The 23,620-nt window shown below is 42.6% G+C and overlaps 1 protein-coding gene across 1 annotated transcript in view; it reads left to right on the plus strand.

Annotated features, from left to right (window-relative positions):
* Positions 1–23,620, plus strand: part of SYN2 (synapsin II) — a 167,461-nt gene that overhangs the window by 125,613 nt on the left and 18,228 nt on the right. The window contains exons 6-10 of the mRNA XM_041459116.1: positions 907–969; positions 3,406–3,548; positions 9,199–9,273; positions 12,802–12,904; positions 19,347–19,496. Of these exons, the coding sequence (XP_041315050.1) occupies positions 907–969; positions 3,406–3,548; positions 9,199–9,273; positions 12,802–12,904; positions 19,347–19,496 (534 nt within the window). The remainder of the gene's footprint in view (positions 1–906; positions 970–3,405; positions 3,549–9,198; positions 9,274–12,801; positions 12,905–19,346; positions 19,497–23,620) is intronic.

The following is a 23,620-nucleotide window of genomic DNA, read 5'->3' on the forward strand; positions in this document are numbered from 1 at the left end:
TGTGGCACTAAAGGGAGGGTTTGGAGCCTGTAACACTGTCCTGCTGCTGCCCAGCTTAATTATTTGTTGAAGGTGTTCAGCTTTTTATTTCTAGTTATAAACCTCTTCTGTGAAATGAGGTTTGTGCTTGAGTCATAGAAGTTCAATAGATGCAAATTTTAAGTGAAAAAAAAAAAAAAGCAGTGCCAAGCATAGCCATGACTGGGAGATCTCAAACTTTTTCAAATGAATGATGGAAGTAAAAGTGGTCATTCACAGCACTTTTTGAGGGTCAGAAGCACACCCATATCAGTGGATAAAGCGTTTTCATATGCTTCTGTATATTTGATTTCGTACTCAGTGGTTGGATTATTCCAAATTATTCCCTGCATTCTGGGCAGAAGCTGGAGCCTTCTCTAGAAAACTTGGATGCTCTGTAGCACAAACTAGGATCTGCCTTTAAAGCAAGTTTTTGTGAATTAGACATCACTGCTTTTATAAGTGGCCAGAAAATGGATTTACATTTGTAAATAGTGGAAATGAAGGGAAAAGGTGGTTAATTTGGCATCATTGCTGATTATAGCCTTGAAGAGTGTGAGTTTGTGAGTCAGAAAACACAGAAGCTAAGCTTGAAATAGGAACCAGCAGAAATTCAGTCTAAAAAGTGAAGTAAAAAGACATACAAAAGATGTTAATATTAAGAAAAGTTCAGAACACCTATTGTCTGTATTGGGAATAACACTGTGCTCAGAAAATATACCCAGCAAGTCACCAGAACACAGAGGATGAACAGCTGGAGGCTCCACATGGCCAGAAGAGCTTTGGCCCCATTACAATCATGCTTCAATAATTTCCCTAGACTGTGCTGTTTAATCTCGGAGCTCGTGGTCGCTCTCTTCTCTAATGTTCCTGTTTTGTTTCCCCCAGCTCACAATGCCAACCTTTCCTGTTGTTGTGAAGATTGGACATGCTCACTCAGGCATGGGAAAGGTGCAGATGCTACTTGTTGCATGTTGGGAGCCTGGGGTTTGTCCCTTACCTGTGCATGCTCCTTTCTCCCCTGAGGTTTTACCTTTGACCTGCCCAGACCCTGTCTTGGATGCCCCCTTGCAAATCTCTGCCCGTCCCTGCTCAGAAAGCATCTCTCTTTAGGAAAATTAAACATGCCCAAAGTATTTTTACAACTTGGCCTTTGCAGTTTGAGAGTTGCCCTGTGTGGGATGTGCTTTGAACTGTGCTGAGATGCTTTCTGCAAGCAAAACCTTGTTTATTAATGTATTGTCTGCACTGAAACTCTTCAAGAGTCAAGGTCTGTTGCACAATCCAAATTTTGGAGCTGGGAGTGTGGGAAGGTTTTGCCTTGGTTCTTTGTTGGTTTCAGCTTGGTACTGAACATTGATTTCCTGTCTTGATGTGTTGTCTGTGGTTGTTTCATACCTGTGTATAACTGCTGCTTTCTTTCTCCAAAGTAATTGCATTTCAGTGGTGAGTACAGATGTTTTGGTGTCACTTATCTCACAGTGCAGGGCCAGTGGGAGAGCATTTAAATCCCATTTTCACTGCTATCAGTGCCAACTCCTAATCCTTGCAGGGTAACTTCACTCACTGAAAACATTTCAGTGCTAGAAGTGGTGAGATTTTAAAACAATTAATCAGAGAATAGTTACATTTATCATCCTGAATCTCCAAAGCTCCATGAACATAATATTTGCCGCTATTTTCAGATAGAAAACTGATTTGATTACAATTTGTACTGTTTGTTATTTTTTGCCTATGACTGTTTTGCTTTGTTTCATATTTAGTAAATAATTGGAAGTCCAGCAGCCAATTTAATGGAGGGCAGAGTGAACCACTAATTAACCTGCACTTTCTGTGGATTGCATATGTGAAGTGTTAGAATGTTTATGCTGTACTTTGGATATTCGCCTCTCATTTAGAGAAAAGGGGAAAAAATGCACAGAAATGTTCCTCGTATCAAATGTCTAGAAGTTATTTTTCCTTTTAGCTGTGCAATATTTAAAACCCTCCAAGATTAAATTCAATCAGAGAGCAAATGAAGGTTCCCCTGCAAGCCCAGCCCTCCCTGAGGACGCTGCTGGCAGCAGATTTCCACAGGTCCCATTTAAGCCCACACAGGCCAGTCAGTCTTCAGAAAATCAAGTTGAAACCAGACCTTGTGTCTGGTTTGTGGCTCTCAGATGGCAAATTACTCTGTGTCTTTCTCCATCTGAGAGCTGGGGGCAAATACTTAGACTTCAGGCTTTTATCTCCACCAAATTCCGTTTATTGTCCCATCTCCTAGCCATGGCCCTCAGGTTTTCCAGTCCCAAGAGGAGGAGAAGCAGCCAGGGTGCTGGGCTTGCAAAGAGCTGCAAACTCCTCATGTTGGCCACCATGGGAAACCCTGACCCTGCCTGCTCCTCACCACTCTGAAATGCCCTTTGGATCAGAGCCCCACTTCCCTGTTCTCCACTGCCCACGGCTTCTCTCCCCAGCCCCTTTCACTCCTGCTTGTCCAGCTCTGAGTCCCCACAGGGATTGTCCTCCCTGTCCAGAGGTGATGTCTCTGTCCGCCCTCTGCCCTCCAAAATCTCCTTCTCCTGTCCCCTAGATCAGCATTCCCTACTTGTCCATGCCCCTGTTCCTTCAAGGTGTAAAAGCTGATGTTTTAGTGTCACCCACCACCTCAGCAGAGCGTTCCACACCTGGGAAATCCCACCCCTGGAAAGCCCAGCTCCTTCAGAGCAGAGGGAAAATGAGAATAATGGAAAAATGAGAATAAAATCTGCTGCCTGGAGCCAGCTCTGTGCTCCCTGTGCTCCTGCCCTCCCCAGGATATCAGGACCCTTCAGCTCCTCCCTCACAGGAAAAGCTGATGGCATGATGTGAAAATTCCTGGTGGGCTTCACATATATTCAGTTACCTGAGCAATTTACAGAACCAATAAGAATCTACATCAATTGGAACTGCATGTCACACCTAAAAAACCAAAATTTTGAGGCCAGCCGATCTATAATTGACTAACATAAAATAAAAAAAAAAAATAACCAAACCCCAAAAAAAACCACCACCAACAAAAAAAGCACAAACAAAAAACCCCAAAAACAAACAAACAAACAAAACCAAGAGCAAACAAAAAAACACCAAAAACAAATAAACAAACAAAATTTTTAAAAAACCAAAATAAAATTTCAGTGCCCGCAAATTGCTTTCTCCAAATGAGCAGGTAATATTTTGCCTAGAAAAATAGATATTTTAAAGCAGAAATGTTATAGAACCTAGAAATCAAATTAAATATAATTTTTTTAAATTTTGTCAAAACCTTGCTTCTCATGAATGCCGTTTGCAACCAAATTCTACATTTTATTCCTAATTACTCTTTTCTTCTTTTGTCTGTGCTGTGTTCTTGTGGCTTGATGGCTCCAGATCAAGGTAGACAACCACTACGATTTTCAGGACATAGCCAGCGTGGTAGCACTCACTCAGACCTACGCCACCACTGAGCCCTTCATAGACTCCAAATATGACATCAGGATCCAAAAAATAGGCAGTAACTACAAGGCATACATGTGAGCCAAATCCTTATGTTCTTTCCTGCTTTTGTTTCAAAACTGATAAGCACCGGTGAGATTAAAGGGTGTTGGATGAGTCTCTGAGATGGTGCCTCCCTTGTGACACTCTCTGGAAAGAGTATTTTAGACTTTCTGGATTTATCCAAAGTCTTTTGATCAGTTGATTGTGGCTGGGAGGAGGAGGATGAGACACCAGGGGAGCCTGCCAGAGGGGTTTTGCTGCCAACTTGTGTTCAGTATTTTCATTTAAAGAAAGGAGCAGTTGGAAGAGGGTTTGGTTGCACAGAAGGCTTGTTAATTCAGATTTCTTCGTACCTTTTCATCAATTTAAGGACAAATTTTCTTCAAATTTTTCTTCTCCCCTCTGCGGATAAGTTGGATGGCATTCATTCACACAAACAAACCAACTGTCACACTTTAATGGAACAAAGTCCTCTCCTTTTGACATAACCCATCAAAGAAACAATCCAATCTTGCAGTGCCCTTCACAGAGATCATGAAAACCTCTTCTCGTGTTGGAGCCCAGGTGTTTGTTTAAAGGCCATGGCTAAAGGAGAGGCTCAGGGGATGTTTCAGCTTCACAATGACATTCAGCTGGAGCAGCAAACCAGTTGTGATGCAGCAGTTGAGCTCTGGTACCTGTGTTTATGCAGATTTTTACTCTTTCAATTACCAAGCAGTGTAATCTGACAAACACTTGTTTCATATCTCATTTTTGTGACAAGTTAGGTCATCTCATGCCTTTGTTCCCTCACATTTACAATCCCGAGGCAGGGAAAATGTAACAGAACATGGATAAAATAATGGACAGAACATGGATAAAAATACACAGTTACATGTCCACACCCACATCCCAACACAGGGATATTTCTCAAGGAACTCCTGAACATTGGAGGGATCAGTGAATCCTTGTAAATCATTTGTAAGGTACATTTAAGTTCTTTATCAGTAAAAAATTGCAAGCAAACCATAAATACTGAGAGAAGCTGGAGTTGGGTTAAAGCAAATCCATAAAATGTTTTATAATTTAAAAGACAGGGCTGATGTTAAGAATCAAATAATTTAGAACAGCCATGAGGAAATAGAAACCAGGGTGGGAGAAGGTGAAGAATTTCTCTCCTTGGGTTGATATTGGAAGGCCACACACTCTTGGGTTCTCACCCAGACATTGCTGGCACAGGATCTGCTGCTCTGCCCTGACCTGGCACTGAAGGGCCCCTTGGGAAAGAACATCCAAGGTCTGGCCTTCCCAAAACTGCTCAGAAATCCCTGCTCCCTCACATGTGAGGGGCTCAGGAAAGCACAGATCTGGTGGAAGCACAGTTCCCAGGGGTCAGATCCACCCTCAGTGTGGACCCCCAGTCCTTCTGAACCCAGAATTCGCTGGAAATTGCAAAATCTGTGTGTCGGAAATGTGAGCTGTACAGTGAGCAAGGCAGGACACCCAAAAAGCTCACGAGGATGCAGAGGTTTCTGGAATATTCGGTGGTTTTGGTGATACAGGACTGTGATTTCAGCTCCCTGTGGAACTCAGGTGTGTTGGGCCTTCCCCACCTCTCCCTGTAGGCTCGAGAACCTTAAACAGATGCTACAGCTTTTATCCCCCAGCCTTCCCAGAAGGGTTCATTGCAATTCTGTTGGTTTGTCTCACACTGCTGCTCCAGACCTGACTTTCCCTGGCTTTCCCCTCTCTGAGGACTCCCATCCTTTTCTGACAGCACCACCAGTGTCCCTTTCTCCTCCTGTCTGGGCCGGGCCGTGCTCCAGCCCTGCTGTTTTCCCAGACTGCTCCAGCCTTCCTGTCCCTTAGTCGTGTCCCTCATGCCAGGACTGTGATTTCAGCTCCCTGTGGAACTCAGGTGTGTTGGGCCTTCCCCACCTCTCCCTGTAGGCTCGAGAACCTTAAACAGATGCTACAGCTTTTATCCCCCAGCCTTCCCAGAAGGGTTCATTGCAATTCTGTTGGTTTGTCTCACACTGCTGCTCCAGACCTGACTTTCCCTGGATTTCCCCTCTCTGAGGACTCCCATCCTCCTCTTCTGACAGCACCACCAGTGTCCCTTTCTCCTCCTGTCTGGGCCGGGCCGTGCTCCAGCCCTGCTGTTTTCCCAGACTGCTCCAGCCTTCCTGTCCCTTAGTCGTGTCCCTCATGCCAGAGCTGTTCCCAGTGCCCAGGATGTCCCTCAGCCCTTGGATCCTCCTCAGTGCCATTCCCCAGCCTTGCTCTGGCCCTGCTCCCAGTCCCAGCCCTCTTCTCCCCACAGACCTTCCCATGCCACTCTGCAGGGCTGCATGGGGCTTTCCTCTCTTTTCTCTCTTTTCCTCTCTTTTCTCTCTTTTCCTCTCTTTTCTCTCCTGTCGGTGCTTTGACAGGCAGATTCCTTGAGTCGTGCTTCCCATCTTTCCCCTTCCCAAATAAATAGAGCTGATTTTTCCCACTCTTACACTCTCAAGGGCAGAGTTTAGGGATAAGGCCCAGCACTTGATGGCTCCAGTACGTGGCCAGGTACCAGATGCAGTACTGGGCTCATCCCCTGTGATAGAAATTGGACCACAATATTTTGTAGAAGAGAGCCCCACTTTTTTTTTCCCCTTTGACTTGAAATTTAAATGCTGTTCAGCGTCAGGAATAATTTTGGAAGAGTTAACCATGGTAAATTTATCATTCTGAAACATAAATGTTTCTTCTCTGCAGAAGAAGCAGTTGGCCTAAGGGACAGCAAAAATAAGTTAAAATGACAGCCTGTTCCTCCTACCTTTTTATTTATTTTTAAGTTTCTACTCAGAAACTCTGGGTTCATCCAAATGCTAAAAGCCTAGCGATCATTTTTTTCTCCAGATTCTTTCATCCACTTAAATCACACACCACAATGAAATACGGACTCGTTATTACAAAGCAGCGTGGAAAGGAGAAGATTTACCAAACGTCTGAAGAATTCTTCATGTGCACATACATATACATGATGTCAGTAGAATATTGTTCTACAGCTGGTTCTCATTTTGCTCTGTGACACAGGAACAGAGCGCTTAGAGAGCCACCACAAAAAATACCAGCTGAACATTTGTTTTTGTAGTTTAAAGAGAGTTATTAAGAGCCTCGGGTTTATAATTCTGTGGGAAATTGTGGTTTAAGTGGATCCATGAGTCACCAAACTCTGGTGCTTATCGTCTGTCAGTAGAGATTATGGCCAAAAAAGTAGGATTGGATCCCTGTAAATACCACAGCCCCTCTGGAGGCTGTGTGACACACACTTAACTGCCCTGGGCACCCGGGCAGCATTCAGCTGACTTCAAGGAAATCCAGTTTAAAAGGGTCACACACCATGTAGAAAAACAGAAGTACAAAAGCTCTGTATCTAAATCTTCCCTCCAAAAGCAGGACTGCAAGTCCAAGTCTTAAAGTTCTTTGATCAAAAGGTCAATAGACCAAAATTAAAGCACATCAAGCAAAGGAATAGTGCTGGAGGATCAAACCACAGAGCAGGCTGCCTACCCAAGAATAGTAGGCAGACATTTCTACATATTTTTCTAATGACAAGTCCCTGTCCCAGCAATTTGGATTGGATGCTGCAAATGCTACTAAATAAAGCAGGAAGGTGTTGGAAAAGGGGAAGCTCAAGTTACTATGAATTGTTCAGCAATTCTAAAACAGTTCTTCCTTCTTGCAAAGACCAAATCGAGTGCAAACATGTTAAGCCTAAGTGTAAAGCACTTAAAGGTGTAGGAGTTGTTTTATTTATTGTTCAGTGTTTGGTTAAAGAGGAGGAAATAATGATGTGAAAGGCTCCTGGCAATAATCAGAAGTGAAGAAGGGTGGGAAACCTACATGTTTCATGTATATATAATTACAGAAATCATCTCTAGGGCTTAGGGTGTCTGGGTGGGTAGTTTTGGATCAGTTCACCATGATCTCTCATTCTGGAGTTCATCTGTGTCAAACACACAATCTCCTGTGATCCCACCAGTGAATTCTATGTCCACAGCATTCCCCAGCCCTGCTCTGACTCCTGCAGCACCCTCACAGCCAGCCAAGCATCCATTTGGAGACCTCTGCAGAAGCTTTTCCCAGTGTGGAGGGAAAATAGGGCTTAAATCTGGCCATCTTTGCCTCTCTAGTCAGTGGTGCTGGGATTCCATCACTGCAGCTGAGCATCTGGAGTTAAATACTGGCTAAAAGCCTTCAGGATAACTATTTCCCCTGATTTGGTCACATCTTCCTTCCTAAAAGACACCTAAAAGAGTGTGTTCTGATGAATTCCCATGAGAAGTCTGCAAGAGGACTGAACTGTGATTTGTGGGATTTTCTCTCTGATGCCAAAAGTCTGTATGGAGTAGTAATGAGCCTAAAATTATTCCTTTTTAAGCAGGCACATTTATATAAACACCACCTTAAAAACTGAGCAGAAATCACAACACAGCCTCTCTGCTGGGGAAGGTTCCCTTACACACAGCACTCAACAAGCACCTTCTCTTCTCTTCCTCTTCTCTTCTCTTCTCCTTCTCTTCTCTTCTCTTCTCTTCTCTTCTCTTCTCTTCTCTTCCTCTTCCTCTTCCTCTTCCCCTTCCTTCCCCTTCCCTTCCCATCTCTCTTTTCTCCCACAACACAGAACATGCCATCACAGAAGAACTTTATGCTTTAAAGTCCAGCAAATTTTATGAGGGTCCCAGAGAAAAGTCAACATTCCCCCACAATTGCCACTGACCCTCGTAATTAACTTAATGGAAAAAGGAGAGAAAGCTCTGGCTGCTGCCTGATACACTTTTAATGCATTGCAGATGTTGCCTTGATTTTACTAACTGGAAACACTTCATAACTTGTGTCCATAGCCTGTTCCCAGTACAGCATTTAGCTTTCACAAAGCAGTAATCTTCCCAGCCCTGGGAGCAGTCCTAAGGTCTGAGTAGGAAAAAAACTTTACATGGGTTTTTTTTCTTTCTTAGAGGTTAAATTGAAGAAGGTGAACTGACACAGAAATAGCCTGTTCCCAGTACAGCATTTAGCTTTCACAAAGCAGTAATCTTCCCAGCCCTGGGAGCAGTCCTAAGGTCTGAGTAGGAAAAAAACTTTACATGGGTTTTTTTTTCTTTCTTAGAGGCTAAATCGAAGAAGGTGAACTGACACAGAGTGTTTAGGTTATATCAGTAAATAGCAAAGAGTGAACACTGGAGGAGAAACCAAAATCCAGCTCCAAAACACACCTGAAATCACTTCTGAGGTGTTAGAAACATAAATGTGTTGCTTTTTGAGTGTTGGGACACAGTGGGGTGGGTTTGAAAGGAGAAGCTGAAGCTTCTTGACATTTACCTTTGCAGCGCCACTGTGCTACAGATAATTCAGTGCCTTTGTAGCTGGCACTAGCTCATTTCTAACACTGCCCCTTCATCAAAGCAGGCTGGGCTTTTAGAAAAAAAACCCTTAAATAAATAAATTGGGGACAGAAATTTCCCAGCCATTCTTTGTACCTCCAGTAGAAAGTGTATTCCTGACAAAGCTCTTCCAACCCCTCACGGTTCAGATGTTGTGTTACAAGCTGCCAGCTGGGGAAAAGGTGTCAATACTGCTGCTGCACTCATGGGAAAAGCAGAGACATTTGATAATGGCAATGTGAAACCACTGGCTGCCTTTGTAATGTTTTCCCCCTTTCAGGAGAACTTCCATATCCGGGAACTGGAAGACAAACACGGGCTCTGCCATGCTGGAACAAATTGCTATGTCAGATAAGTAAGTGGAGTCTCATGTAAAAGGTAATTTAAAAATTAACAGAGTTTGATTTGAAGTGGATTTTTAAAGAATCCCATTGTTGGTACACAAGTCACAGTAAGTGCATGCATTGTGTTCATTTGGGGGAAAAGGAATCTCTCCGTCAGCGGAAAGAGCAGAGCCAGGAGCTCCATGTGGCTTCAGAGTTATCCAGCCACACTCACAGCCTTGGGGGTTACATGAGCCCTTGGGTTCCTACATCCACCTCTGCTCCTAGAAAGTGTCTGGAATTCCCTTCAGAAAACTGAATTTCACAGATCCAGCCTGTCAGTCATTTCTCCTGGTTCATTTGCCCTTTCTTACCCACCAGTCTCGCACCTCTTTTAAACTTTCCTCCTTCTACATCCTACCATCCTCCTACATAACCCAGCAATCCAGTCTGCACGTTGCCTATTTAAATCCCATTTCTCTTTTCTACTTTCAATCCCAAACTCCTTACTTTTCATTTTATAAATTTCCACTGAAGTGCACTGTGAGGCTTTTTCCCCTGTTGCTGGGATACACTGAAGCTTTATTTCCCCTGTGCCATCATTCCAGCTCTGTACTTTGGTTTACAGTGTTTTTCCTTTTCTTTCCCATTCTTATCCTGGATAATTCCTCCAGTCCAGTTGAAAACATTCATGCAGCAGCACTTTGAAGCTCAGAACTCTTTTTCTCAATCCCCCTCATTTGCTCCACAACCCATAAACCTCTTTTCCCTGCAAAACAAAATCTCAGAGGCTTTTGAATGGCTATGAATTTTCTGCTGTTCAGCTTCTCCAAAGGCTGCCACTAGTGGAAGCTGAAATAAAGTCTGTGCAGTGAAAGTGGAATTTAAAAGGTGCTTTAAAGTTCAACAGTAGTCCTGGCTTGTGGGGTTGTTTGTTTGGGTTTTTTATTTTTTTTTTTTTAAAGCTTGGAACCTACAACTTGGTGCCTCTTACAAACTGAGGGAGACGCAGGAACAGAACCATTGCCTGCCCTGGAAAGGTGAAAACAAGAAAGAAAGGCAGGAATTCCAGCTCCCTGCTGTCCAACCCCTGTCTAGACTGTGTCCTCACTGATCTCCCCTCTGGGCATGGACTGCAGCCACATTATTTTCTCTTTCTCATTCCTCCCACCTCCCTCTAGAAAGTGAGGTTAAGTCTTCCCTGGGACGGGGAGGCAGAGTGAGCTCTGGGCTGTGTAATTACAGCCCGTGGGCTGTGTGCAACACACAAACTCCACTTGTGCCCCCAGGAAAGCAGTGCCAGAGGATGGGAAATGCTCCCCTGGCCCTGCTCCTGCTGGAAATGCTGGAAATGCTCCCTGAGCTCTGCTCCTGCTCCTGTTTTTCAGTGGCAGTCAATAGAGCAGAATGGGGGTTTTCCCATGAACACACCGGCCAACAAAACCAAACTTCCTTCGTGCTGGTGGGGCCAAAAGCACAGGAAAGGTGGATGTGTTCCATGAGAGAAAGGGGGGTACAGCCCTGCTCCTGTGGGGGTGCTCACAGCAGAGCAGGGCACACAGGGGGAAAAGAGCCTTTTCTGAAGGGCTGCAGCAGGTTCACAGCACAGCAAAACCCATCAGATCTGCTGAATTTTGGGTTTAATACACCCATGGATGGGGAGGAAGTGCCTTGAAAGCACTGCCTGGTGGGCATTGTTGGCTGAACACAAATCTCAGGGGAGAAATTCAGAGAAGAAAGAAGAGAGTGGCAGGAAGGGACAGGGAGAGGCAGAGGAGCAGCACATTTCAGGGTCACAATTCTTCATTTACCCCTGTTCCAGAGCTCCTGCTGCCCAGACATCTGTGCCAGCTGTGCCCACCTCACCTGGCACACCTGGTATTTCCCCCTGGGAGCAATCCTTTATCTTTATCCTTTCTCCTTTATTGCTGCTGTTCCCGCTGGCTCTGGGAAAAGAGGCCCCGTGACCTTTCGTCAAACCTACTGTGCAAGCCTTGGGTTTCAAACACTCCAGGCTGCTCCCTCCAAAACCTCTCTTTCCAAATGGATTTTTCCAGCTCTGTGTTTGTTGGCAGAAGATGGGCTATTAAATATACTTTCATAAATCTGATTGATGCTGCAGTGTTTTAGAGAAAATGTCCTCGGTTTTGTTTCCATTTCAAGTCCAGATATTTACTGTTCAAGAGAAGTTTTGTTGTCCTCGTGACTTTCTAAGATACACAATATTTTACAGCCAAAAGAAAAAAAGTTATTTATAAGCAAGTGCATGCAAAAAGTCCAGTCAGCCAGTGCATCTACAGATGTTGAAATTGTCAGGCATCCAAAAAACCCTCTTATATTGGACAAAAACCATGTTTCTCACAGGAAAAAAAATTATTTTCATTGCTAAGATATTACCATCAGGATCTTTTCAAATCAATTTCTTTGTATTCTGCTTGAAAGAAAAGCTTTTCCATTGGAACAGATTTGATATAAGAAAATATAAAGAATGTGACTTAATAAGTTTACTTGGAAAGGATGCTGTTACTGAAGATATTTATACATGAATCAGACTCTCAGCCCAGGAAGGAATTTCCTTTGATCCCACAACAAAATCAAATGTTTTGTTTATTACAGCAGGGTTTTTTTCAGTGGAAAATACTATGAGGTGGCAAATCCATCATCAGGGCTCCAGGGCTGGAGCAGGAGAGGGGCTGGAAGAGGAAATAGCTCTTCTTTTGACTCAAGAGTGAGCTAAGAGGAAAATTCATGATAAATGAATGCTTTAAAAATGGGGGTTTTTTTAGCAAATCATGCCCTTCAGTTGGTGACATCACCCTGCATCATTCCAGGATCATTTCCTCCCTGCCCAGCCCTGCTGGGAGTCACTGAACATTCCCAGTGCCTTTGCTGTCCTGGGATTCAGCCCTTGCCTTTGGGCTCTCAGAGCTTGTGCTACAGGATTCACAGGAATTACCTCACTCTTCTTCTAAATAAATCCTTCCCCACCCCCTTGTTGGTCAGATAATCTCTTTATTCATGGAGAAAAAAGGAAAATAAATCATATTGCTGCTTGTAGGGTGGGTAAAGAGTCCATCCTCAGTCTCTCACCATGACATTACAAAATATACTGAATAATTTTTGTGCTCAACTCTGTATGAAATTGCCTTTTTAGGAGTTGTAGAATTCCTTGGAATTATTGAAATTCCATTTGAGTTGTGCTGCAGTTGTCTGTAACCCTACATGAAGAACATAACCCTTATCTGCATGCTCCACAACCCACATAATGTCATATTTTTGGTCCTTCTGCATCACCTGCAGGGTTTTCCTGCCTGGGTTTCTTTCTCCTTTTGCTCAGTGCTGTAGGAATAAAACCAGCCTGGCTCCTTTAGGAAACAGCTGGGCCACGATCTAGGATGGAGCCTCTCACTCATTTTCCTGACACAGGAACCAGACCCATCCAATGTAGTGAAAATTCTGAATTGAGGGTGAATGTAATATTACATACATTATTGGGTAAGCCTCTAGAAAATCAAGAGCCTGATGAGACACTCACAGAACAAATTATTTTTGTGAAACAGGTACAAGCTTTGGGTTGACACCTGTTCTGAAATATTTGGTGGCTTGGACATCTGTGCTGTTAAAGCTGTACATGGGAAGGATGGAAAAGATTATATTTTTGAGGTAAGAAATCCTGCTTTTGCTTTTTTTTCAATATTTCCCTTTAGCTATTACAAACAGCCAAGGAAAGAACCTTTCTGATAGCTGGGCATTGGCTTATTTGTGTTTCAGGCAAGGCTGTGTATTTTTGAGCACTGTTTCAATCATGATACAAAGCCACAGGTCCAAATTAGTGGCAGAACTTGCTGGAAAATGTAACCCTATAGATGGGAATGTCTTTTGGTGTTGGAGGAAATGTACACAAACTGCAAAACAAAGCCAAATGTGGATGGCACATTTTGCCAGCCCTGATGATTTCTTTCCTGAGCAGCCTTAGCAGCTTTTCCAGGAAGGTTTATAGATAGCACCATCCCAAGGGAACCCCAACAAAATTATACCTTGCCCTGGAAAGGGAGATTAAGGTCGAAGTGGAAATGACTTACTTTTTTTGTAGCCTAAATATTGCCCTGAAGATCTGAATCCTCATGAATCAGAAGTTTCTGCTGTAGGTAATTTTGAAAAGTTGAAGTTTTTCATTCCCTTTGAGTATTTTTATGGAGAAATATCACTTTGTGTAGCCATAAAACAAGCTATCATCACTTTCCTATTACAATTTCTTCAGTATCTTCCACTTTCCTAGAATTTTATTCAGTAGGTGGGCAAGGATCTCCAGAATCTCCTCACTCCAAAAAAAGTTGATAAAGCAAAAAGGAAAATCTTTTTAAAAATGAAATAACCACTGCAAATTCTATAATGGACTAAGACTGCCTCACTTCCTGCTGTTCAACAAATCCCCTGATTTTCCATGCCACAGACAGCCATCATTTCTGAAGCCCAGAATTCTCAGAGCTGCAGGATCCATTGGGAGCTGACTTTACAGAGCATTTTCATCAGGGTGCAGAATAGACCTTGCAATTAAAAAAAAAAAAAAAAAAAAAAAAGAGTGAATGGAAGTGTGATAATTCCTGCTGTTGTCTGGAATCAGCTGAATTGTCCTGGAGATGGGCATGCTCATCAGCAAGGACATTTAGAATCTGTAAAAGGCATTGAAATGTGGGGCTGTTTGCAAAGTTCACATCCACCAGAACATCTGGAAAAATTAGGATATCAACAGTTCTTATACTGCAATTTTTACAATAAGGAATGGAAAACTGTCTGCACCAAGATTGGGAGAATTTTCTCCTTTTGTGTCCTTTCAGCATGGGAAAATAAATGTTATTAAGACTGGCACGTGCATGGTGCACTCAAGGGAGCTGAGCAGGACAGACAGTCCAGAAATCCTGGGCTGCAGCTCCATTCTGGGAGCTGTGGCCTCGTGTTTCCATAGGGATGCCAGGAGGAAAAAAGAAGCAAAAAATGAGGATAAAACTAGGAAAAAAACGAGGGTTTGGGTACCACTGACACCTTAATCCTGCAGAGCTCACCTGACAAGGAACACACAGATTCCCTAATGAGTGAAACAATGCTGGCAGATTTGTTCTTCCTGATTTTCGCTTGGCACATTCAGCCAGTGTCACCTCCAGGAGGAAGACACAGGTGTGTGTCACCCACCCTGGGGGGGAATGGGAATTAGGGGAGCATTCTACCCAAGTTTTCTTCAGATATCCAGACTACTTTTGCTGAAGAGGACAAGATACAGAAGTGCTATCATTATTCAAACACAAAACCACCTGTGTTGTTCTGCGGAGATTTGGGCTCTTTGCAGATGTTTGGGTGGGGGATGTAAGAGGTAACTTTGCCTTTTAACAGAACAGGTTTTCTAAATGTGGTTCCCTGGACAAAACTGCCTCCTCCAGAGGAACACAGTGTTTCTTCCTGTCCTACTCCAAGGAACTGGCTCCCAACTCCTCCTAGGGAGGAATGAACTAATTAAAGGATGGCTCAGCTAAGCAGAGGGGCTGTCAGGTTGATCAGGATGAAGGCCAAGTTATGATTCTGTGTAACAGCCTCATCTCTTCATTTGGTGTCTGTTCTTTCCCCCTCAATGGGAATTCTCAGCTGCCAAGCATCAGACAAGCTGTAGAAACAGGATTTTTATTAACACATCACTGCAACATGCAGCTATTTAACTGCCTCCCCTCTTCTTCCTGATGAGACATCAAATCAAGGTCCATTAAACTTTTAACTTTTTAAATATAAGGACTTTTTCCTTTTTTAAATTAACACTTCTGAGGTTTCAGTACTAGAAAGAGCAGAGCATTGTTTATATTTCTGATCCCACTGAATATTATCTTTCCTGTTTCATTCTTGGAAAAGCAAAGATCTGGGAAACTAAATAAAAGCTCAGAGTATGGTGATCAGAGCAGTAAAAGAGAACAAATGTAAGAGAATCCTGTAGAGTGGCCTCCCAGAAGTCCCCCAAATTTTGTTTTAGATTAAATGGGCTGCTGCAGGTGTCTTTCCCACTTGCTTCATTTCACCCTGAGCTAAATTAAAATTAGCTCCCAAGTGGTGTTTTTGTCTTAGAAAGGATTTCAAGAAAACTTTCACTGAAAACCAACAGAGGAAATGAAGAAACAGTGTTTGTGCACAATTGTTTGGAAAGTTCTGCTCTTGGCCTCAAATCCTTCAGAACCTCAGCTACTTCTCCTGTCCTCCCTCCCAGGATGAGTTCCTCTGCTCAGCTCAGGGAGGGAGGTAAATCCAGCTGTAATTGCTGATAAACTCAGAAGTCTCTCATCATTTCTGCTCTGGAACATTGCTGTATTCACACACCAAAGGGAATGGTTTTGCCCAGTTCTCACCCTGCCAAGCATGGACCTTCAAAATCACCCTGATTCAATTCCCCCTTCCTCTGTACTTACCATTTATCCTGTTTTCTCCTGGAATTCCTGGGGTTTTCCCTCAGGAGATCCATCTATCCTGCCAGACTCCCTGAGCACTGACAGCCCCCTGGCTGCTCCATCATGTTCCTCTTGTATTTCAGCATCCTGGGAAATGCCTTTTCCCACTTTATCCATAGGATTCTTTACCTTTGTCCTTCCTTTAACCTCCCCAGCTCTGCCCTTCCCAGGCCTTCCCAAATCTCTGCCCAGCACATCCTGCTCCTTGGGGGTAAGCAGCAGAACTGGGTGTGGGCAGTAGCAGTGGGAATTTCTCCCTCAAACACCATGATCCCTTTGCAATTACTGGTATCTTATAAATGCTCTGGCTCCTTTAGAAATCCCATCCCATTTCTCTTCCTAATTACAGAATTTCTCTTCTTTGTGCCAGTCTCAGTCTTCTACCCCAAATTTTAGCTATTCACCTTTCCCACTAATATTTACAGTCAGTCCCTGGGTGATAAGAGAAATTCATCCCAAAGAACTGGCTACTGAAATGAAAGTGCATTGATTCAAAAATGCAAGTTCACAGTGATATGAATTAAGTGACTGTAATTCATAGTGGCCCATGTTTTTACTGGCATCTGCAAAAGGAATGTATTTGATTTTATAAATTACAGATCCCTTTTTTTTTTTTTCTGTGAAATCCTCTTAGTGGGAAACTCCAGTATTTTAAATAGCTAAACTATATGCTGAACTAAAAACTGGCTGGGTTTAAATGGGATTTTAAATCTAGCACAGGCTGTAAATAGACTATTTATAAACAGGGAGCTTTGTGCATGTTTAAACTTTGTCAAATCTTCTGAGGGGGGGAAATGCCAGCCTGACATTCCTGTAGTCACTCACAGGATTTAAAAGCTGTTGGTGTTGCCCAAAATATTCTTAAGATACATTTATATAAAATCAAAATATAAACCAGTTGTCATTAAATCTTGTACTAGGAATGAAAATTGACTGTATTCTCTGAAAGGAAAAGAAAATACACCAAAATTCACTGTATAAAGCATCCACCTGGATCTCAGCTGCTCTGCCAGGGAATGGCAGAGGTGCTCTGTTGCCACATCCTTGGCCAACAATATTTGTGCCCCTGTGGCAACAAACCCAAGGATTTTTACAAGGTCAAAACCTGTCCAAGTGATAAGAGACTGATAAGGGCAAATGGCTCTGGGTTTAATTCCAAACCTATTTGAATGTGCCTCAATTTGTGGCTATGCCTGAAAATTCTTCATTCAAAGAGTGTAACAACTTCTCTGCTGGAGTGGACACAAAGATCTGACACCTCAAGGCTCCTTATTTTCACTTTTCCCACCAGTTCTGCTACACACCATGGCAGCACCTCCCAAAGGAAGCTGATGTGTGAACTTGCAGTTGTAGAAGTACTTGAGAGCAGAAGTTCAGTCCAAACCCAATCCTCCATGTCTTAATCCTGCCTAATCCTTTGGCAGGACCTTATTGGAGGCAATTTATGTCACAGTCATTCCAAGTAATTGTTTTAATGTAAGTGCATGGTAAAAAAAGGGAGGGTTTTTTTGCCTGGGAAACTTTTAACTGATGTTGGGTAAGAGGGGGACTCATCTACACCCTATGGTGCACATTTTTAAAAATAGCTCTCATTAAAACCGATTTTTTAGAGCCCAAACATCACTCCTGCTCTGAAAATCAGATGGTTTGCAGTGGAGAACCAAACCTCCAATGCCCTACACACCAAAACATTCTATATTCTGTCATTATTAACACTTCACAGTCCTGGCACTTTGGGTCCCTCCAGGCACCATGCAAATTCCTCTCACAAGAAACAGCTCAGGATGCAAGGAAGTGGATCTTTAACGTGTTTATACAATTTTTTAAATAGCAGTAAGTGAGCAGAAATGAATATTAAAGAGCACACAACCTGCAAGGCTACATTTTACCCCTTCAGAAATATCAATTCTTATTGGTTGATCAACTCTTCTCTCAATTAATGGAAAACATTGGCACGTTCCGCTTTAAATTATGAGTGTTAAAACACATGGTAAACTTTAAGGAACCTTTCAGTGTGCTTATTAAACATCTCTTCACTGCTGTTGATGTGGCCCTAGAGTCAAAACCAGTCATTCATTTCTAAGGAAACATTTGTTCTGGAGTTCAATTATTGTTGCATTGTTTACCCTGGGGTTATTTTCAAGACTTTTGGCTGTGAGGAAGCTCAGAGACCTCCTAGATCTGAAAATCCCAGCACAAGCACTGCCAACATTTTGGTTGCCAACACACAATGCCAGTGAATCTTGTAAATGAACAAACAGAAGAATCATGGAAATGATTTGGGACTTCAAGCTAATCCCATTATTGGAACAAAATCTCCCTTTGCCACTCAGGAAGAATTTCTATAGCTCTCACCATAGTTTGAAAAGCTCAAGATTTATATTATTTATATCTTCCCAACTACTGCAAGGTTCTTTTAAATCCAAATATCCCTGTAAACACCCAACTTCTGTGTATAATTCCTAGAAACCCTTGAAAACCTAAAAGGAGGAAGGCAAAACTCTGTTCTTTGTTAATAAAGGAGATGTTCTGTGGAGGCTGGGGGATTGAGAAGGGTTTTGCTGCCCCCATCCCTTCCAGCTAAGGAGGGATCCACACAATGTGGGTGGGTTCCTGCTCTTCAGACTGATCCCTGTGCACCCCTCAGATAACAAAATTCTTCCACCCAGACCTGTGGGAAACACCAGAGTGCAGCACTGCAGGTGACATGGACACGCCCTGATGCACATGCAAAAAGAATTGCAGTTTCTCAAAAGTAAATTAAATCCTGTTATTTTTCCAAGTAGGAATACCCAGTGCCCTTGTGAATAATAGCTGGGGTTATGTTAGGCTTTTATTTCCTCTGAAACAAACACAGATGTGGCAGAAGTGGATACACTGGAGAAATAACAAATATTCTGGAGAAATAACAAGTGCTTGGGGCCCACTGAAGTGGCAGAATTCAGTGTTAGTTTTATTCATCGGAATGGCTCTGATAAATAACCACAGAGCACTATTAACCTGTCATGTTTGGAATGGAAATGTGCCCATTTTTATCTGCCTCTCTGCCATCCTGTAGAAATTTCTCTGTAGAAATTCTTACCTATTCTTTGCAGCCACACTACTTTTTTAAAAAGGTTATCAATAATAAGAAGGTGTTATTTAAAGTTTTTCATTAATCAATAAGGATCCAGATTTCTCTAGCAAAACTCCACAAAGTGCCAGGGAGCTGAAGTTGAACTCTGCATTTCCCTGTGGTAATTCAGCTCCTGAACGTGGAGTGAGCCCCAAAAGCAGGGAAGGGAGGAAAGCTCAGCTGAAATTCCTGCAGATCACTGCACAGCCTGAGAAATCTCATTGTCCTTGTCAGCCCTGTGCTTCCTCTCCCTGTTCCCAAGGTGTGTGCCCAGGTGTGAAGTGAAGCTTTTTCTGGAAGGTTCTTTCTCTTCGCATTTTGTGGGAGATGGGGAGGGGATCACGTTGCAAAGTTGCTGTTCTCTTGTTTATTTTCTGAAGGAACACATATAATGCCTGCAATTCTTGTGTACTCCTGCTAAAAGCACTGCTGTAAATACACAGCCTGCCCTCCTGCAGGGTGAGGAGCAGTTTCCTTCCCAGCACTGATGTCCTGTTGCATTTTGCAGGTGATGGACTGTGCCATGCCCCTGATTGGGGAGCACCAGGCTGAAGACAGGCAGCACATCACCGAGTTAGTCGTAAGCAAAATGAACCAAATGTTGTCCAAAACTCCTATTCCATCTCCTCAGAGACCCACTGCCACTCAGCAGCCTCAGGTAGGATAAAATTTAATTTAAATTCAATTAAAATAGAGCATCTTGGTCTGTCATTTTAAGCACAAAGTTTTCCTCCAAGAATTCGGACACCTGTGGAACCTCAAGGATTTGGGAACTTACCAACACATTTTCTCAGTTTGTTATATTCAAAGAGATTGTCTCCAGGTGTAATCAAGAAGTGCAAATATTGCTGTGTTTCTGCCCGTGGGTTCAGGGAATTACCAGGCTTTGTACTGCTTCCTTTCAGTCCCATATATAAAATATCATGGAGATACTAAGGAGCACTGTCATAGAAAACCCTTGTCCTGATGATGTTAAAAATAATACTGGATAATTCTTGTTCTTGTGAGAAATTAATGATGTTATATTTTTTTTAATGTGCTGCAATTCATGAAAATACCTTAGAAATCTAGGAAGCCTCTGAAATATGTTCAGCATAGTAGAAGTCATGGGCCAAAGGTTGCAAATAGAAGCATATTTCATTTATTTTATCTTGCATGGCCTGACAGTTAAAGTGTGTGGATGAAGAATTCTGCCCCTGGCCCAGCTGGCTTCCAGGAACCACCTTTGTGTTTTTATTTCCATGCTTTAAAAATGGGGGGGTTATTGTAGTGATCCTTTTAATAACTTTGGGGAGCGTGGTGTTTTTGTAAAAGGCTCTGAGAACAGAAAAGCTGGGAGAGGTGTGGATTTGCTGGGTGGATTTGGATGGGTAAGAAACTGGGTGGAATTATAGAGGCCAGTAACAAGTGCTGACCTGAGGGGCCTGTACTTAAGAGGGGTCTATAATCCCTTTTTTTAGGGACTGAGTGGCAGGGGGATGGCTTTAAACTGAAAGATATTTAGATTAGACATCAGTTCTTTAGAATAAGGGTGGTAAGGAACTAGAAGAGTTTGTGCAGAGAGGCTGTGGGTGAAATAGAATCAAATCCACCCTGCCCATGATCTGTGAAGGGTTTTGGTGCTGCCCTGGACCTCCTCACTCCACGGGCATCAGCTGAACACCAGAACCAGCCAAACTGTAAGCCAGGAATTACCAAGCCTAAATAGCTAAATACCAAGCCTAAATCAAGGATCTATTTTTGCTCCCAGCAGGCTCCACACCAGGTAAACAATTTGAGAACAATTTTGTGGCCTACCTCAGACAGACCAGTTCTTGAGGCAGAGTGACTAATTTGTTCTTCAAATACCTCATCATGCTTTAAGATATAAAAATACCCCATCCCACATGAAAAAATAAGTGGTGTGGCTTCTATTTATGTTGCAGCCACTTGAAACTAAGCACAAAATTGTTTCAGCCACAGAACCACATACAATGGAGAAGTTTCCATCCAACATGACTCAAGTCCATTGTAAAGGGCACTGAGAGAGAAAGAAGGGGAAAAAATAAATCACCTTTTGCCAAAATAGTTCCTTTTAGGAGCAACAGATTATGCAGATATTAAAATGAAGCAAAGAGGTAAATTTAGAGTTATTCAGTCAGTACAAGTCAACACAAATCAAAATTTAAAGTAGTAATAGACATGGCTGTCATATGAATAGATTCACAGTTGATATTTCACATTTTGGGGAAAAAATGTAAGGTCTTGGGTAGTCTGTCCTGGATCCCAGAGCAGCCAGGGGAGGAGGAGGGTTCACTGTTACTGCTGTCATCCAAAGCAGCTGGCTGTTGGTTGGATGTAAATAAAATTCCCAATAATTCCCAAAGAAAACCTGCCCACCTGTGTCCAGAATGAAGCAGGATCCAAGGAGCATTTTTAGAAGGTTCCTAAATTCCTCAGTCATGCTGTCACTCACATGTCCATGGAAAGGCAGTTTTGCTCTTAAACCAGAATTTTGGGTGAATGCAGAGATAATATTCTGGGATGGTGGAGTTCTGGTCGGTTCTTCTTAGTTTAGGTTATTCCAGAAGGATTCAGCCTTTATTGAGGGCAACAAGATGTTATTCCACATTAATCTTCTTTTCCTTAGCCTATGCTTACATTATGGATTGCACTTGAGCAAAAAAATCCTGCGAAAATCAGAGATATTTCTTTAGAATATTTGCAATATCTGTTGGTTTTCCTCTCAGTTAATCAGACCCTTAAAATTGCCTTGTTGTGCCAGTTTAGGGCAGGTAAAGGGGACCTGATTTTCTGCCCAAGATTCCATTTGCAAATACCCATAAATCTTCCCAGTTTTAGGGGAAAACCATGAAACACATTTGTAGAATTTAAAGCAGATAACTCCTCATGCACAGTTAATTTTTAGCTGGGTTTTGCTAGGAGTAAGATCAGTCTGTTAAAACAAACCTTTCACTTTTGAACAGTCTTTCCTAATGTAAGAAATTATTTCCCATTCTTGAGAAACAGCCAGTTCATCTGCAGGGCAGGGGGACACTGCCCATTTCTACAGGTGACACAAAATGCAAAGCCACTAATTTATCCCAAATCTACTCTGTGCACATGTAGAAACCAAAGTACTGAAGATATCAAAGAGTAGTTGCTGAGTTTTGCTGCTTCTGCTTTTAAATAAGCAGCCCTTGCTCAATAATGCAGCTCCAGGTGTGCCATGTTCTGGATTTCTTTGTTATCTGGAGGTTTCAGAAGTGTTTTAGTCCAGACTGGGTGGATTTTACATAAAAACATACCTCAATTTATAAATGCCCGCAGTGGTCAGCCCCACTCCAATTAAGCATCCATCAGGAAACAAATCAATGATTGGGAAAATCAGCCTTTGTTTGGCACTGGGCAGCCAAGTCCTGGTGGGGATGGTTGGCCCTGCAGTGCTCTGAAAGCTGGCAGAGCTCTCCCTGTCCCAGTGCCAGAGGGAGCAAATTCCAGAGGGAAACCTCCCAGGGGCAGGGCCTGGGATTGTTAAACCCATTAAAGCTGAGATATCTGAATGGGGAGATTTCTTCAATATAGGTTTTCTATGTTATTTGTTTACTTATCTGCAAACTCTTGCCCAGACTCTGTAGCAGGTTCTGCTGGTGCACAGAGGGCAGAGAATTTGGACAGGAGGAGACTTGGACTCCCAGAAATTCTACCTGTTATGGTAAAAAAAAATCCATCAAAAATGAAGTTGTTTTTATTATTTAAACCATGATCATTTGTTTTATCCCACACCATGCTGAAAATGGAGCTTTATCTAGGAATGCAATTTTAAGAGTTTTCCGTAAACAAACCTGCTCTACTTGCAGGCAACAAAAATGTGGATTTTCCATATTTTCTGACCTCTTTGACTACTTTTGACAGATTTTTAGAGAAACCTCTTTCAAATTTTCCCTAAAAATCAAGAAAATAGGTTAAACTACCCAGTGACTCTGCTCTGGATTTGCAGGAGCAGGCTCATTCCTTGACCATTGCATTTGTGTGTAAAACAATAAAAATGGTCAAACACCCTCTCAGAGCTGCACGTCAGGTCCTGAGGTGAATCGTGCTGGAGGAAATTCTGCAGAGAAAATTACATTGTCCATGAGAATCACCATAAAATGCAAATGTTTATGGGTGTGCGAGCAGCTGAAGCTGAGGGAAATCCCGTTAGGGAAATGTTCATTCAATCCTGTTGCATTACCCACGAAAGAATAAGGGATTTATTTCCTTAATGGAAGGAGAGAAGGAAGGATTTTGTGCTCCAGAGGTGCAACATCCATGACCTGATGACATCACGGAGAGCATCACGGACATTCCCAGCTCCATCCTGGTTCTGTTTGGTGTCAAAGAAAGGAGTGGCACAGTGCTAATAAACCAGTTATGATCTCAGTGTATTCTCCATTCCCTGGCACTTTGCATGCTGTAGTTTATCCAGTTTTATTGTTCCATGGCCAGAGAGAAAATTGAACCACACGTGGACATAGTGTAAATAACAAATGTGTGAATTCCAGAGAAAGTCTATCCATCAGCAAACTCCCTGTTCCTGGATTTCCATAGGATTAGCCACAGTTCTTTCACTTCCATCTCTTGGCTTTAGTGGAATTTTTTAAAGGAAAATACTTCTGATGAGCAGCAATTTGCTTCCAATCACTGAAGTTGTTATGATGACCAGAAAATGCAGTTATTTGGTTTGTTCTTAGCTGAAGGGACCACATTTAATTGGGAGGGATCCCCTCAGGGAGTTATTTGGGAATGGAGAATTCAGCATTA

Source organism: Pyrgilauda ruficollis, unplaced genomic scaffold, assembly GCF_017590135.1.
Source record: "Pyrgilauda ruficollis isolate IOZ18807 unplaced genomic scaffold, ASM1759013v1 scaffold131, whole genome shotgun sequence".
Classification (NCBI taxonomy): Eukaryota; Metazoa; Chordata; class Aves; order Passeriformes; family Passeridae; genus Pyrgilauda; species Pyrgilauda ruficollis.